General features: G+C 34.1%; 2 protein-coding genes across 2 annotated transcripts; both read left to right on the forward strand.

Moving 5' to 3' along the window:
* Positions 1 to 4,058: 4,058 nt before the first annotated feature.
* Positions 4,059 to 4,514, forward strand: LOC112511328 (pathogenesis-related genes transcriptional activator PTI6-like). Its single transcript, XM_025116910.1, has one exon. The coding sequence runs from the start codon at positions 4,059 to 4,061 to the stop codon at positions 4,512 to 4,514; it is 456 nt and encodes a 151-aa protein (XP_024972678.1).
* A 5,631-nt stretch (positions 4,515 to 10,145) lies between these two features.
* LOC112511329 lies at positions 10,146 to 11,029 on the forward strand. The gene is given in 2 exon segments (XM_025116911.1): positions 10,146 to 10,830; positions 10,833 to 11,029. Coding segments are annotated over 2 exon segments (882 nt in total).
* The last annotated feature ends 5,576 nt before the right edge of the window (positions 11,030 to 16,605 follow it).

The raw sequence follows: 16,605 nt of genomic DNA on the forward strand, positions 1-16,605 counted from the left end.
GTGTACAACTACATTGTCTCTCGTATTTGGTATTGTTTTGGTGATTGGATTTTGGTTTGTACAATGATCTGTTAATTGGTGAATGTAGTATGCTATAAGCTTTCATTATTTTTTGTTTTGGATTTAATATTAAACTTATTTGCATGAGTAACACAGAGGCTCTGCACTTAAGTGTTGAGAAAGAGCTCTATCTCTTCATGTGCTACGTTGAGGCTCCCCTTCTTCATATAGACCATAACATAGGTTCTGCACGTGCTACATTGTCACTCTAATGGCTCCGTGCTTCATACAGAGCTTCACAAAGGCTCTACACTTAAGTGTTCAGAAAGAGTTGTCTCTTCATGCCCTACGTTAAGGCTCCGCCTCTTACTCTAAAAGTGGACTTCAAACTTGTAACTTTGGACCATCCGAGTCTTAATTCTTGGAAATTTATTCACCCTTGTGCCTATCAAGCCTGACTTCGTTCTTCATACAGACCTTAACAGAGGTTCTGCTCATGCTATGGCATCACTCTAACCCTGCCTCCGTGGTTCAGACAGAGCAAGACAGACGCAAGTGTTGAGAAATAGCTCTCTCTCTTCATGCCTTACGTTGAGGCCCTGACGCTTACTCTGAATGTGGACTTCATAATTGTAACTCTATACGGTTCGAGTCTTAACTCTGAGAAATTTCTTCACCCTTGTGCCTGTCAAGCTTCACTCTGTTCTTCATATAGACCTTCACAGAGGTTCTGCACGTGCTATGCGGTCAATCTGAGCCAGGCTCCGTGGTTCATACAGAGCTCCACAGAGGCTCTGCACTTAAGTGTTGAGAAAGAGCTTTGTCTCTTCATGTTGTATATTGAGGCTCCCCTTCTTCATACAAACCTTCACAGAGGTTCTGCACATGCTACGCCGTCACTCTAACCTTGCCTCCATGCTTCATACAGAGCTACACAGAGGTCTGTACTTAAGTGTTGACAAAAAGCTCTATCTCTTCATGTCCTACCTTCAAGCGTCACCTCTTACTCTGGAAGTGTAGTTCAGACTTGTAACTCTGCACCGTATCCAGTTTAAACTCTGGGAAGTTTGTTCACCCTTGAGGTTGTCAAGCCTAACTCCGTTCCTCATACAAACCTTCATAGAGGGTCTGCACGTGCTACACCGTCAATCTAACTCTGCCACCGTGCCTCATACAGAGCTATACAGAGGCTCTGCACTTAAGTGTTGAGAAAGAGCTCTATCTCTTCATGTCCTACGTTGATGTTTCCCTTCTTCATACAGACCTTCATAGAGGTTCTGCACGTGCTACACGGTCACTTTAACCCTTCCTTCGTGCTTCATACAGAGCTACACAGAGGCTCTGCACTTAAGTGTTGAGAAATTGATCTATCTCTTCATCTTCTACGTTCAGGCTGCGCTGAATACTCTGAAAGTGGGCTACAGACTCTGGACCATTTGAGTCTTAACTATGGGAAACTTCTTCACCCTTGTGTCTGTCAAGCCTCCCTCCATTATTCATATAGACCTTCATAGAGGTTCTGCACATGCTATGTCGTCACTCTAACCCTGCATTTGTGCTTCATACAAAGCTACACAGAGGCTCTGCACTTAAGTGTTGAGAAAGAGCTCTGTCTGTTCATGTTTTACGTTGAAATTCCCCTTCTTCATACAGACCATGACAGAGATTCTGCACGTGCTACGCTATCAATGTAACACCACCTCCGTACTTCATACAGAGCTACACAGAGGCTCTGCACTTAAGAGTTGAGAAAGAGCTCTGTCTCTTCATGTCCTACCTTGAGGCTCCGCCTCTGACTCTGAAAGTGTACTTCACCGCCTTGTAACTCTGGACCGTTTTGGGCTTAAACTCTGGAAACTTTTTCACCCTTGTGTTTGTCAAGCATGACTCCATTCTTCATACAGACCTTCACAGAGGTTCTGCACGTGCTATGCCGTTACATATTTCGGTGATCCCAAAAACTTCTAAATAAATACTTATTTCACAAGGATAGGTCTGATATCCTTTTCCAGAGTTAAAATAAATGGTTTACTTCAGAGTCATTTCAACAGTACGGTTCTTGTATTAAACGTATGAACCCGTCAAAGTTAAATGTAAGAGTTGAAAGCTAACTCTGACTGGTTTGATTACAGACTTATACAATAACTTTCATACGTGGTTTGATAGACGTACAATGTGCATTAATGTTTAAACCATGTAATACGGCTCCAAAATAGTACTAAACAGACTTCAGATTTGGATTTAAATTGTAAATTGTAATTCTTGAGTATCAATGTGTCGAGTTCCCTGAAACTAGTTCTAAAATGTTACTTTCAGCATGTCTCAGTCTGAAATACAATACAAATGTTACTAATTGATGTCCGTATGTCCATTCATATATAACTGTAATTTTTACATTGTAAATGTTTTCTCAAATTTATTTCACATAGTTATTATAGAACTGTAGGAAACTCACCTTCCATGAATTGTTTATCATTCATCAACCTTGGCAGATTGTTGAAATGTTTCTTTCAATAAAAACCCATGGCTTTAAATTTTCCAAAGTTATATTGTGTAGTAATTTGTCAGCCTTAAAATAAAACTCCAATACCTTTTCTCCAACTTAAAACTCTGTTATGACATTGGTTTTCATAGTTTGCCGGATTTATAAATATGTTAATGTAGAAATTTGAAATATGCAACATGCTTTTCCAAGAACCTATTACTTCTGGTCTTCTACACTTAATAGTTAAAAGTCTGAATTCCATACTTGAACATTAAACTGCATCCTTTGCATAACATGGTGAAGACATAAGTTATTTTAGGTGATAATGTTATAACTTAATTTAAATATATCATTTATATTACGTTTAGGTTTTCCTTATAAGTAAAGAATGTTATTTCATGTATATAATACAATCACTAATTGCAAGTCGAAACAAGATCCATCAAAACATTGTTTCTACCCAAAAGCCTATGAAGAATTGAATGATGAGAGGTTTTGAACAGGTATATAACTCTTTTAAATTTTTATGCATAAAGACAAAGTCATATGTAAAATCTGTTCCAAAATAAGATGAATATATTTAAAGTCATATTAACAAATTATATAGCCCTTTCCTTCGCTTTCTAAAATCCTGTGAAATCAAAGCTACTGAAAAGTATACTAAAAAGGAAATTTGCACACAGTGAAAGATATGAATGACATATACACATTAAACATTGTATCTACTCATAGTAACTCTTCCKGTAATACCTTGGTAGCTATCTGATTTTTACAAAAGGATTTGAAAGGAATGAAGCCTGGTCCGATGCAATCACCCTTCTTTTCATAATCATAAAAAACAAAGTGATTGCATCAAACCAGACAATATCCCTCACAAACCACTCCTTATTTTCTTCTCTGAAGAGACCATTCATTCATCTTCTTCTTCCTTTAAGCCCTAATATTGTTTCATCTAATTTGAATCTGCAAATAGGCACAAAAAAAAAAGGAGACTCGGGTGTAGTGTGGAAATTTATTGGAAATCGTAAAGGACATATACTATTAAATATATAAAGATATTTTTAAAACTGACGGTTGAAATGACCTCCCAAAGTTGTAAATAAATTTATACTTTTTTCAAATCCGATAATTGTTAAAATAAAATATTCCCTACTCCTCACCTCTCACCCATTTTCGACTCCTAAACTTCTCTGTTCCTTTTTCATCGCAAAACAGATATTCATAGAGGACTGCTTCACGTTACCTCTGATCAAGCAAATGGAGCACAAAAGGCATATAACAATGGAGGTTCCGGCAACGTCAAAGAAGTTTTCTAACCAAGAAGAGTTATCATTCCCAAAACTTATAAGGATATCAATGACCGATCCCTATGCAACTAATTCTTTAGAAAATGAAGATGACCAAAATTTTGGATGGTGGCGTGTGAAGAAGTATGTTAATGAAATCAACATACAACCGTCGGGCAAAGCTACAATGATGCCTCTCAATGGGAATATGACGACAACCAGAAACAGCCCATCGGCTGTAGAATCGAAACAGAAAGCTATGAAGAAGAAGAAAAGTCCAGAGGGTAATGTTAGGAAGTTCCAAGGAGTACGGAAAAGACGTTGGGGTAGATGGGCAGCGGAGATTATGGATCCGGCTACACGCCAGCGGTTGTGGTTGGGGGACATATGATACGCTGGAGGAGGCTGCAAGGGTATATGATAATGCTTCCATTAAACTCTGTGGTGCTGGTGCTATTACAAATTTCGTTATGCCAACGGTCTTGGAAAACCCACCGCCGACGAATGTTACATCAATGTCCGACCATCATCCCAACCAAAAGTCGCTCAAGCTTCCACCTACAGATGCACCACCTTTGGATTACCAATCATTTGATTCAATACAACTTGTTGATGAAGTTGCATCTTTTAACATGCATCATGATTTCAGGTCTATAAACCCAAAGCAATTTGATGATTTTGGTATAACCCCTATAGCTCATAACTTCATTCTGAGACTGGATGTGGATCTCCCTCAACTTTAAAAATAGATAACTACTTCGAAGATATTTCAGATAGTACTTTAGATTTATGGTTTTCCTAAAATGGCTGGAACTTATTTTAGTTTGTTGTTGGAGTTGTTTAATTGAGTATTATTGTATTATTTTGTTAGTATCGTATTAATGCATATTTTTTATTAACATTTAGTCGTTTGATTGATTATTTTTATTTTGTTTTTCAAACAGTTGTAAATGATTTTTTTTTACAAAATATATATAGGTCACAAAAAGGGTTGACCCATATACAGAGCTTAAGTGTAATGGGATTTATTCGCATATTCATGTAAGCATCATAAATATTGAAGAGAAATCTGGATCGTAATTGTGGAAAAGGAGTTCAGATTTGTTCTCAATTTTTTTTGGCGAGCTAGCTTCTAAGTCTGGCATACAATTATGAATCTAACCAAGGGAACATAAGTCCAGACTTTCATGTACATGATGCAAAAGTCTGGAAATAATGACTTCAGATTTAGTGATACATAGACATATCAGAGTTGTTTCCTTCATCTGAAACATTAATTATGTGAAGAGAATTCTGAATTTCCATTGGAGAGAAGTAGTTCAGATTTATTCTCAGATTTCTAAGGTATGATACCTTGTAAGTCTGGCATACAATTATGCACGTTGACAAAGACACATTCGTCCAGACTTACAAGTCTGAATACAGTGGATCCAGACTTAGTTAGACAAAGAACATATCAGAGTTGTTTTCTTCATTTGAAACATCAATTAAGCCACGAAAAAAGGAGAATAAACGTGTATAGGGACAAATGCCACTTAAGTAGACCCATTTGAATTGTAAGTGAAGCTCTGTGTGTGGGGTGACTCTCTGCATACAACACTTAAACGTTTTTAGGCCTTCTCATTAGCTCTGACTCGACAATCTGGTACATAACTCTGAAAAACGAACGTGCAAAAAAACTGACAAGCAGTTTCTTAATTTACGTTGTATTTAGACCTTTAATTTACGGTTTCCATAACCTCCTCATCTGGGTAATCATTTTCTTCTTATAAAATTATTATTATCACAGACAACTTCCATTTCTTACTACAGTAAAAAAAACATTCTTTAACACAACTAACTAACTGAGTCCATCTTCTCATGATTGTTCATTCTAATGTTTTATTATGTACTGACTTCATGTACTGGTTTCTTGTTGAAGAATTAATTTTCTTGCAGATCTTTTAAAAAAATTCCATGGATGCTAGAGAAAGGAGAAAATTTAGAAAGACGGTTTTGAATAGTAGTAGACAGTCATTGAAGTCTACATCATCAAATGTTGAAGGTATCTGATTCAAAAGCATTTTGAATTCGATTTTGAATGAGACAAATATTACCTGTTTAGAAATTATGTTGAAGGCACTTTTTGACAATTATACTTTTCTCTAACTTTTTACAGATAATATCTCAAATTATGATAGGCAATTAAGATCTTCATCTCAGAGGAATAATATTCCCTAAGAATATGGATCCAAACACATGTCCACAATATCAACATACAAACTTGGCACATTCTTCTTCAGATGTGACTATCACAAATCCATTATCTGATAGTGCTAATGGTATGTGTAATCTCTTGTACACCTCATTTTTAAAGTAATGCTTCAAATACATTTTCAATACTAACAAATGTCTTACATTACTTAAATTTGTATATTTTAAACAACAAGTGTTCATGTAAACAAACACTACTGGTTACGTTCTAGCGCCAATTCATCCATGCCTTTATCAACAATAGAGCAAGCTTCTTCTATGGTTCGGTTATCAGCAGGGCATCATAGATTACAAAGGAGGAATGTAAATGTAGTTGATATACCAATCATTGATATTACATCAGATGAAGAACCGGACCATCCAGTAACAGCTACAAACATAATTACAGGAATATCTAAAGGTAATTATTGATTAATCAAATGTTTAATACTTACAGTTAGTTATTAGATTCGAATTTATTAAACAGAGTGCTTGGATCACGGTGATGAAAGTGTTATTTGTGAATGTTGTGATGCAAAACTATGGATAGATGAAGCTCTTCGAGGGAAAAAATGTTGGATGAAAACAAGTTACTCCCTTTGTTGTCTTTATGGCAAAGTTCAGCTTCCAAAAGAGAAAGAGATGGCTACTTCTTACGTAAATCTGTTTCATTGTGAGGACTCAAAAAGCAAATACTTTATGAAGAACATTCGTCGTTATAATTCAATGTTCTCATTTACATCAATGGGTGGCAAAATTGATTCTTCCATTAATAATGGAAATGCACCATACATATACAGGCTTAATGGTCAAACTACCATAGGATGGGTAGTCTTCTACCACCAGATGGAACAAAACCGAAATTCTCTCCAATTGTACATATATGATACCGAAAATGAAGTTTCAAATAGACACAGTTCATTTAGGTATACATTCATCCTTATTGTAATATCTTTTAATAAATTTACTTGAATTACATAGTATGGTTATATTAATGCTCACTCTGATTTTATGTTTGTTATGATTTACTTAGTGAAAAACAAGAAGCCTCTGCATCAAATTYTGATTCCCTTGATATTGAGATTATTCAATACTTAAAGAACATACTAGATGCAAAACATGTGTTGGTGAATTCTTATAGAATTGCAAGAGATTGTTTTGAATGCTACCCGGATGTCAAGTTAAGGTTACGGCTGATTGGAAGAAGAGAAAAGGATGGAAGAACATATAACCTTCCAACTGCTTCAGAGGTTGCAGCTTTAATTGTTGAATATGATGGTGGTACAATTGAAAAAAGAGATATCATTGTACAACATCAGACAGGTTATTTACAACAAATAAGTGAATTACATCCTTCTTACCTTCCTCTTCAATATCCGTTGTTATTTCCATACGGAGAAGATGGTTACAGAGTTGACATTCCTCATAGAGAGGTAACATCTTCAAGCAAAAGTAAAAGAACAACTGTAACAATGAGGGAGTTCTTCGCCTTCAAACTTCAAGATAAAAGAAATATGTTCTCATTACTTCTCAATGCAATGAGGGTTCTACAATAATATATTGTTGATGAGTACACAATGATTGAAAGTGAGAGATTGCATTATATACGTAAGCAGCAGAAAGTCCTAAAGTGTGAGACATATGATAATCTATGCAATGTACAAGAACAAGGAGAGTGGGATGTTTCAAACATTGAACAACGTGTTACCTTCTTCTTTCACCGGTGGTGCGCGGTACATGATGCAAAATTATTTGGATGCAATGTCCCTTTGTAAATGGTATGGACATCCTGACTTGTTCCTAACCATGACTTGCAATCCAAAATGGCCAGAAATTAGAAGATTTGTTAAGGACACAGGCCTAAATCCAGAAGACAGGCCTGGCATTCTTTGTCGTTAGAGAATTGAAAGAGAATGAGTTTTTTTGGCAAAATTCAAGCAGGTATGTTCAATTTATGATAACAGTATCAACATATTTTTTCATACTTTTAGTCTTATCTTTATTAATTTAAATTGTAACTTTTTTGTAGTTGTTTATACAGTTAAATTTCAAAAGCGTGGATTACCTCACAATTATATCTGTTTACCGATATTTCAAGCTACCTACTGTTGAATAGATTTATCCTATCATCTCAGCTGAGATCCCAGACAAAAACAGTGATCCAGACTTGTACTTACTTGTAAAAGAGTTCATGATGCATGGACCATGTGGTGAAGAAAACATTAATTGTCCATGCATGATTGATAGAAAGTGTTCAAAAAAATACTCGAAGAAATTTTCTGAACACACTTCAATTGATGTTAATGGTTATCCTGTATACCGCAGACGAGTTGATGGACGTTTTATTGAAAAATCAGGTGTTAAACTAGACAACAGAAATATCGTTCCATATAATAAACATATGTTGAAAAGATATCAAGCCCACATTAATGTTGAGTGGTGAAATCAGGCATCTTCAATCAAGTATATGTTCAAATATATCAACAAGGGTCCAGATAGAGCTACTGTTGCAATTGTAGAAAACAGTGATGATGCGGTCACTGTTAATGCTGTTGATGAGATAAAACAGTATTATGATTATAGATACCTTTCTGCATGTGAAGCTTCATGGCGTATTTTTGGATATGATGTTCATTATAGGACTCCTTCTGTTTTAAGACTTCCTTTTCATCTTCCGGGATAACAACAAGTGGTGTTTGGTGCTGAAGATAATATTGATAATGTGCTAAACAGACCATCTGTGGCGTCTTTAATGTTCTTAGCTTGGATGCATTGTAATCAAATTTATCAAGAAGCACGAGAACTCACTTACGTTGAATTCACTACAAAGTTTGTGTGGAAATTGGACGAACGATGTTGGGATCAAAGGAAAAAAGGATTCTCAATTGGACGGATTCATTCAGTTTCTCCTACTGTAGGAGAAGGGTATTACTTACGAATTCTTCTAAATAAAGTCAAAGGTCCTAAATCATTTGAGGGCATTCGTACAGTTAATGGAAAAACATTTCTGACTTTTAGAGATGCATGTTATGCTCTTGGGCTTTTAGACGATGACAAGGAATATATTGAAGCCATTGAAGAGGCAAATTTAATTGCATCTGGTTTTTATCTCCGGTTCTTATTTGCAACAATGCTGATTTCAAACAGTCTATCTAGACCTGAATTTGTTTGGAAAAAAAATGGCAATACTTAGCAGATGGGATTTTGTACAAACAACGAATTGCTTTACAGTCGCCAAGTATGTTAATTCTATATCTTAAGCATAGAGTTATACAACTATTATAAAAAACTATGGTTGTTATTAAATTGTATCTACTTTTAATTTCATGTATTAATTGTTCACATTTATATTATCTTCTTGCAAATTTATATCTTAATGAAGAACAAGTGGAGAATCTAACTTTGTTCGACATTGAAAAGATTTTGCTTCGTAACAATTCCACGTTGAAATACTTCACTACACTGCCTTATCCTGATAATGACTTGCTTGAATCCTTAAACAACCATTTGATTGTAGAAGAACTGGACTATAATCATCATAATTTACGTGATGAGTTTCAGACACTTGTAACTGCTCTAACAAATGAGCAAAGAGGTGTGTATAATAAATCATGACTGCGGTTGAAAAGAAAAAAGGTGATGTATTTTTTGTTTATGGGCATGGCGGAACAGGTAAAACATTCCTATGGACGACCTTGGCTGCATCAATAAGATCTAAAGGAGAAATTGTTTTAAATGTTGCTTCCAGTGGTATTGCATCTTTACTTCTTACCGGTGGCAGAACAACACACTCTCGATTTCACATCCCGCTCATTCTCAATGAAGATTCTCTTTGCCACAAAAAGCCAGACAGTGATGTTGCGAGCTTAATAAAGAAAACTACTTTGATAATATGGGATGAGACACCAATGGTTCATAAACATGCATTTGAAGCATTAGATAGAAATATGAGTGATATTTTCAATGCTCAATGCAGTGGTGACTCACATATGCTTTTTGGGGGTAAGGTAATTGTTTTTGGAGGAGATTTCAGACAGATTCTGTCGGTTATTCCCAATGCAGGTAGACAAGACATCGTAAATGCATCATTAAGTTCATCTTACATTTGAGAAAAATGCAAAGTCCTAAGGTTAACTAGGAACATGAGGCTAACTGCAAATAGTGAGAGTTCAGAAATTGAACAAACAAGGGATTTTGCAAAATGGATTTTGGACTTAGGAGAAGGAAAAGTTGGAGGTGATAATGATGGTGAAGCAGTCATTGAGATACCTCATGATCTTCTCATTACCGATTGCATCAATCCTATATCTGCGCTAATCGAATTTTTCTTTCCCTCAATTCTTGAAAACATCAACAACTCAACTTATTTTAAAAAACGAGCAATACTTGCACCAAAAAATGAAGTAGTTCAAGAAATAAATGATTGTTTGCTGTCATTGTTTCCAGGAGAAGAAAAGGAGTACTTAAGTTCAGATACGTTATGTGAATCAGAGCACATTCATGATGAGTTTGATAAAACTTTGTACTCTCCTGATGTTTTAAATGGTCTTGAATTATCAGGAATACCAAACCATAAGATTTTACTAAAAGTTGGTGTTCCTATCATGTTACTGAGGAATATTGATCAGAAATCTGGATTATGTAATGGTACTAGACTGCAGGTGTTAACATCGGGAAATCGAGAAATAGAAACACAGGTTATATCTAGAAGCAATATTGGAAGTCGTACATTCATTGCAAGAATGTTCTTAACACCTATAGACAAACGGATACCATTCAAATTTCAAAGGAGACAGTTTCCAATTGCTGTATGTTTTGCCATGACCATTATAAGAGCTAAGGACAATCATTATCAAAAGTTGGTTTATTTCTAAGACAACCGGTCTTCACGCATGGTCAGTTATCTGTTGCTTTATCCACAGTCAAAAGCAAGCAAGGTTTGAAAGTACTAAATATGGATGATAATGGCATTACTGACAGTAAAACAACGAATGTTGTATACAAAGAAGTGTTTAGTAATATATGATACATTGTTCTTATTTTATTAATGGTTTATATATTTAACTTATATTTGTTCAGTTTATATTGTGTTATAAATATTATTTTACAACTTCATCTTATTAACTCATATTATTATTAATTCTTAAGAGGCTTATATTTCATTTATGTTCTGCATTATAATTACCCGACCATAGAGGATCTGCATGTGCTACGTAAATTCTCTCACCCGGACTCCGTTCTTCATACAGAGCTTTAGAGAGGGACTGCATGTAATATGCAGAGTCTCTAACCAAACTTCCGTAATTCATACAGAGCTTTAGAGAGGTACTGCAGAAACCATGCAGGACCTCTATGCATGATTCTGTGTTTCATACAGAGCTATACAGCAGCTCTGCATCTACAATGCAAAGCCTCTGTGCATGAAAAATTTATACAAACTTGTAGCGTTGGCTAATTTTACCAATTAACTCATGAAAAGAGCTTCACACTTGTAACCAGATTGGTCGTCTTGTAACACTAGATATTGTCCGTCGTGAACTCTGGAGGATTTCTTAGACCATGTGTTTGTCAAGCCTGATTTCGTCCTTCATACAGAGCTTAACAGAGGTTTTGCACGTGCTTTGCGGTCAATCTAAACCAGACTACGTGTTTCATGCAGAGCTGCACAGAGGTTCTGCATTTAAGTCTTGAAAAAGAGCTCTGTCTCTTCACGTAATGCGTCGATGATCTGTCTCTTACTCTGAAGATGGCCTTCAGACTTGTAACTGTAAATAATTTCCATCTTCATCTTTAGAAACTTTTTTACGCTTGTGTCCTTGAAGCCGGTTTCCGTCCTTCATACAGAGCTTCATAGACGCTCTGTACTTGTCTTGAGTAAGAGTTCTCTCTCTGCATGTACTACCCAGAACCTCTGATTCCCTTTGCTTGTCTCATACAGAGGTATAAAAAGGATCTGCATGTACTACGTAGTGCTGCATACTGAATCTATATTGTTCGTCTTCATTTAGAAGTTTTTCTGATCATCGAAGCACATGTCGTCCTTTGTATATGTAACATTTAATTCTCGAGTAAGAGCATGTTTATATCAAAAAATTAATCGCACTTGTACCTTTGTCTAAGTTTATAAATTACCTCCGATTATTAATTCTTTATAAAATACATATCAGTTTCGCTTAATTTTTGTCATTAACCCGTGTAATACACGGGTCCGAACCTAGTATATATATATATATATATCGTCTAGACATTTATTTTATAAAACATCATTTTATGGAGTTATAAAATGAATAATTGACTATACGAGGTGTTACTCGAGTTGTAAATTTATTATGATGCTTTTAACTCGAAATATGCAATTATTAACCTATCTATCATATAATAGATAAGTTAATAATCACGTTTATGATATCGTTTTAAGATCTATAGCTAGATGGTACACCTTATATCGGAACTCACGGTTCCTATAATTTTAATTGATGTGAGGAGCGTTCTTAAGCATAGTTGACCAAGGTTGACCCTAGTCGACGTAGTTGACCGTAAGTTGACTTTTATGTTGGCCTTTGGGAGAAATTAATCATTTATGCACTATTCGTTATTATAAATTAAAGGTTAACAGTCAGCGACATTAGTTAAGCAACCTACGTTATCAGGTGAGTCTTCATGAGATTTCACTGGGATGCATACCTAAGTACAAATTTATTTTTGCATGATATGAATTGTTGATGATGTGTACGTATGCATAATATTTCAATTACATACATGTTATAATATATTTTACATGTATGTTATTTTGTGAATAGTTACATGCTATGTGTTTAATCAGTTTTCGAATAACTCTAGCATGCTATTTCATTTTAAAGTTTTATGATTCAAGGGTGGACATTTGACCAGTAAGTCATGACCAGTATAAAACACGACTCGGATAAGTGGGTGATCAATTAAGACTGACATATCAACCCATGGCGTGTTTGTGAATAAATGACCCATACCCGACTAAACATTACATGAGATCTCTTATTTTCAGTGTTTTAAATATATATCTATATATATTTTAAAGTTGTGACTTTTATTATAAAGCATGCATATATGCCATATATATATATATATATATATATATATGTCAAGATATGATTTTATTCACGCAAACCATGAACTCACTGAACTTTATAAGCTGACTATAGTATGCATCTCAAGGCCATATAGTTCGAGGTTGGATAAGGGCAAAGGGCATGCTTAGAGAGTTGCTAATTATCATCTTATTTTTAGTCTTTTATCTAGCAGTGTTGTGTCGATCTTTTGTAACTTAACCTGGTATGAGGTGGGTTAGAACTTAAGTTAATTTCTAGTTGATCCAAAAACTTCCGTTGTAAACGGTTTAAACAATTTTATTTTAGCCGTCTTTTAGAGTATTTAGTTAGGAATTTCTTTCAGATTACGTAACATCAAAACAAAAAATGAGGGTGTTACATAACTGGTAGCTATGAATCGTTCATGTTCACACAATGGGCACAAAGTCCCTATAGCGGCGGTGCAAGTGTATGCCGACACTATGATCGCTTGCAAGTAATAGAGTGGTAAAGTACTGAGATCGTTTCCACAGAGATTGAACTACTGAGAGAAGCTTTAGAAGACGAAATAAAGTTATAAATAAAAGATTGACGTGGATGTAAGTATTCCTCAAGATAAAAAACAATATAATGGTCAAAAACTTATGCGATGTTTGTAAAAATTCCAATCTCTTGAAAATGAAGATTTATAAACAAATCCCACAACATTCCCACTCTCACCACTCTAAAGCTTGTTGATTTAGCTAAACAGAAAAAGAAATAAAATTCATACTTAAATCTCGTTGTAATACAAATCTCCAATGTTTGATTCTTAGCTAAATACATACAAAATTCGTATCTCTACGTAATTATCAAATACTTTCTCAAATTCTTTGTGCATCGTTTAAGTCGTATTTCGAATTTGTGCATCTTTGATTCAAAGATCTAATATTAACACTTTAAAATGAGCGGCTTATCTGACTTAAGTGACCAAGTTTACGAAGTGGTAAAGAATAGAAACACCCAATTATTGCATAAAAATCCTAAGTTAACCCACACCCACACCTATAGAAGTAATTAGCCCACATAGACAAGGAATAAAACATAAATGTAACTTTCATTAAAATAGAACAAAAGTCTGTTGCCACAATGGTGAGTCTGTGGGCAGCCGATTTATAATAAGAAGCTTAATACAAGAAAATTAAATGTTAAAACTTAATTTAAGAGTAGAAGTAGAGAGACTTCAACTGAGTTATGCTAGATAGGGATGAACCTCAAATGAGCCATTGGTTTCTTTATATAGGGAAGAAGTGGATAAGGATGATCTTCATTACCCAAAGGAAAATTGGGCCTTCAAATTTCTTGTGGATAAAGATTCATCCAACATTCTTTTTTAATCCAAAAACTCAGTTTCATAGGGCGGCTCCAACTATAGAATATTTTTTTAGAAACATCCTCCAAAAAGTTGAACCATATTCAAAAATTTGGAATCTTCCCACTGTGATGACACTGTAGGAACTGTCTCAAAGTGATGGTTTTCGGAATAAATTCTCGTCCTTTGTGTTTCATCCTCTTTTTAGAACTTTTAGAATAAACGGAGAAAAAGAAAGAAATTGAGTGTTTAATATATGCAAAAAAAAAATAACTCTAAAAAATTAGAGTTGTCGCTAACATATAAGAAAGGTATTTAGACCAAAAATTCAACCTTAAACGACGAATTTCCAAATTAAAGATGCGATTAAATACGTTAGGAAAATTCTAGGTGTTGTGTTACTAACTATATAATGCATTTAAAGTGTTTCAGTTTTTATAATATTTTTATTTTGCTTTCTTTTCTTTTTCTTTTTAAATTAAAGCTTAAAGATTTTTGAAAATCCATATTACCTCTAAAAATACGAAAGGATCAAGTTACAGAAACTTGCAAAATATTATTTGTTTTAAACTAAATTATCTCAAATTTTAATTAGTAAAATATATCAAAAACTTAAAAAAAAAATTCAGATTTGATACTTATTGAATTTTTTTCTCTTTAATTGGTTTATACGTAAACTAATGTATGATTAAGTAACAACCGATTATCTATATCTATACTATATTATAATGTATTTAGCTAAAACTCTTAAAAACTCTTAAACCCTTCCCATATCTGAATTCGTGTAACTAACTGCAGATAAACACAATCAAATACAGGATAAACATCTCATTTTAAATAAAAAAATCTAAAATATAATTACTATAATCATTAAATTATAACAGAATACTTAATTATAATCTTTATAAAATTTATAATATTAAACCAAAAATAAATTGTTTTATTATTGTGACATTCTGTCATTCTGGAGTCTCAGGTTAGTATTGTATTATAGATCCTATATTTAGAAATAATATTTTTTAGGATCTAGTTTTAGTGATTAGAATTTATCTAGATTAGCTCCCAAGTCTTATTTGAAAGATCACGTCTTGGTGGGAGATCAGATAAAGCTAACTTGTGTAATGCCAAATATTTTTGAAATGCTCTAAATAAAATAAAGTTGATATTATAAACTTTTAAATTAAAATGCAAAAGTCTCATTTATTTGTCCAAATGATTTTTAGTAAAAGGTGGGCTTATTATTATTTAAAGAAAATAAATTATTATTTTTATTTGGGTTTGGGCCTTTAGAGGTCAGCCTATTTCCTCTTTAAAAAGCCTCATATAAATACCCTTCATCTTTTGAAAACTCTCATTTTTAAAGTATTATCAGTATAAACTCTTCATCTCTCTAACCTCTCTCTAAAAGAAATCMCCCTCCAGCCGATTCCCGCAAGCAAGCTTCTAAAAATTCTGTCAATCTTAAAGAATACTCAAGATTTCAAAAAAAATGTATGATCCTAGTTATCTCACCGTTTTATAAAATAACTCAAGTTTTTGTCTTCCTAAACCCGCATCTTGATCTTGAAGTTAAAAATCCTGGAGAATTAAAAGAGGGGAGATTATTCATCAAAGACATGAAAATGTCTTCAAAAAGGATAATAATCTATGATCCATGTTCTTTGAACTCCGAAGTAGGAGGAAACCTATTGCATGCGAAGTTTGAGCATGTAAGGTTATGTTTTGAAGTATGATAGAATCTTGCATGCATCTTTAAACTGTTCTATCTTCCTCAAAACTGAATGGAATCGGGAATTATTCTTTCTGGAGATTAAACTTAATTTGATAGCCTGAAATGGTGTTAAAATCCTTGAAAAATGATGAGTTTAGACTCCAAATGACTGTCACTYGAAGAGTGTGCAATCTGATTTGGGGGCTGTGTCACTCAAAAAGGATAGGGTAATGATGATTACCCTAAATCTATATTCAGTTCTTGAAATTTGGAAAAAGTCTGTTTAACTTTCTTATATAGTAGATATAAAATTTGGTCATAAAAAGAGGTATAGAAGGTTCTTTTTTGGCTATTATTTGTGGAAACAAAAATGTCAGATTTAGAATTTATATTCTGTCCAAATGACAGCTTTTTGTATGAAGGGTTTAATTTCAAAATATACATTTTTAGAAAAATTAATAAAAATATCAACT

Source organism: Cynara cardunculus, assembly GCF_001531365.2.
Source record: "Cynara cardunculus var. scolymus isolate 2C chromosome LG 4, CcrdV1, whole genome shotgun sequence".
Taxonomy (NCBI): domain Eukaryota; kingdom Viridiplantae; phylum Streptophyta; class Magnoliopsida; order Asterales; family Asteraceae; genus Cynara; species Cynara cardunculus.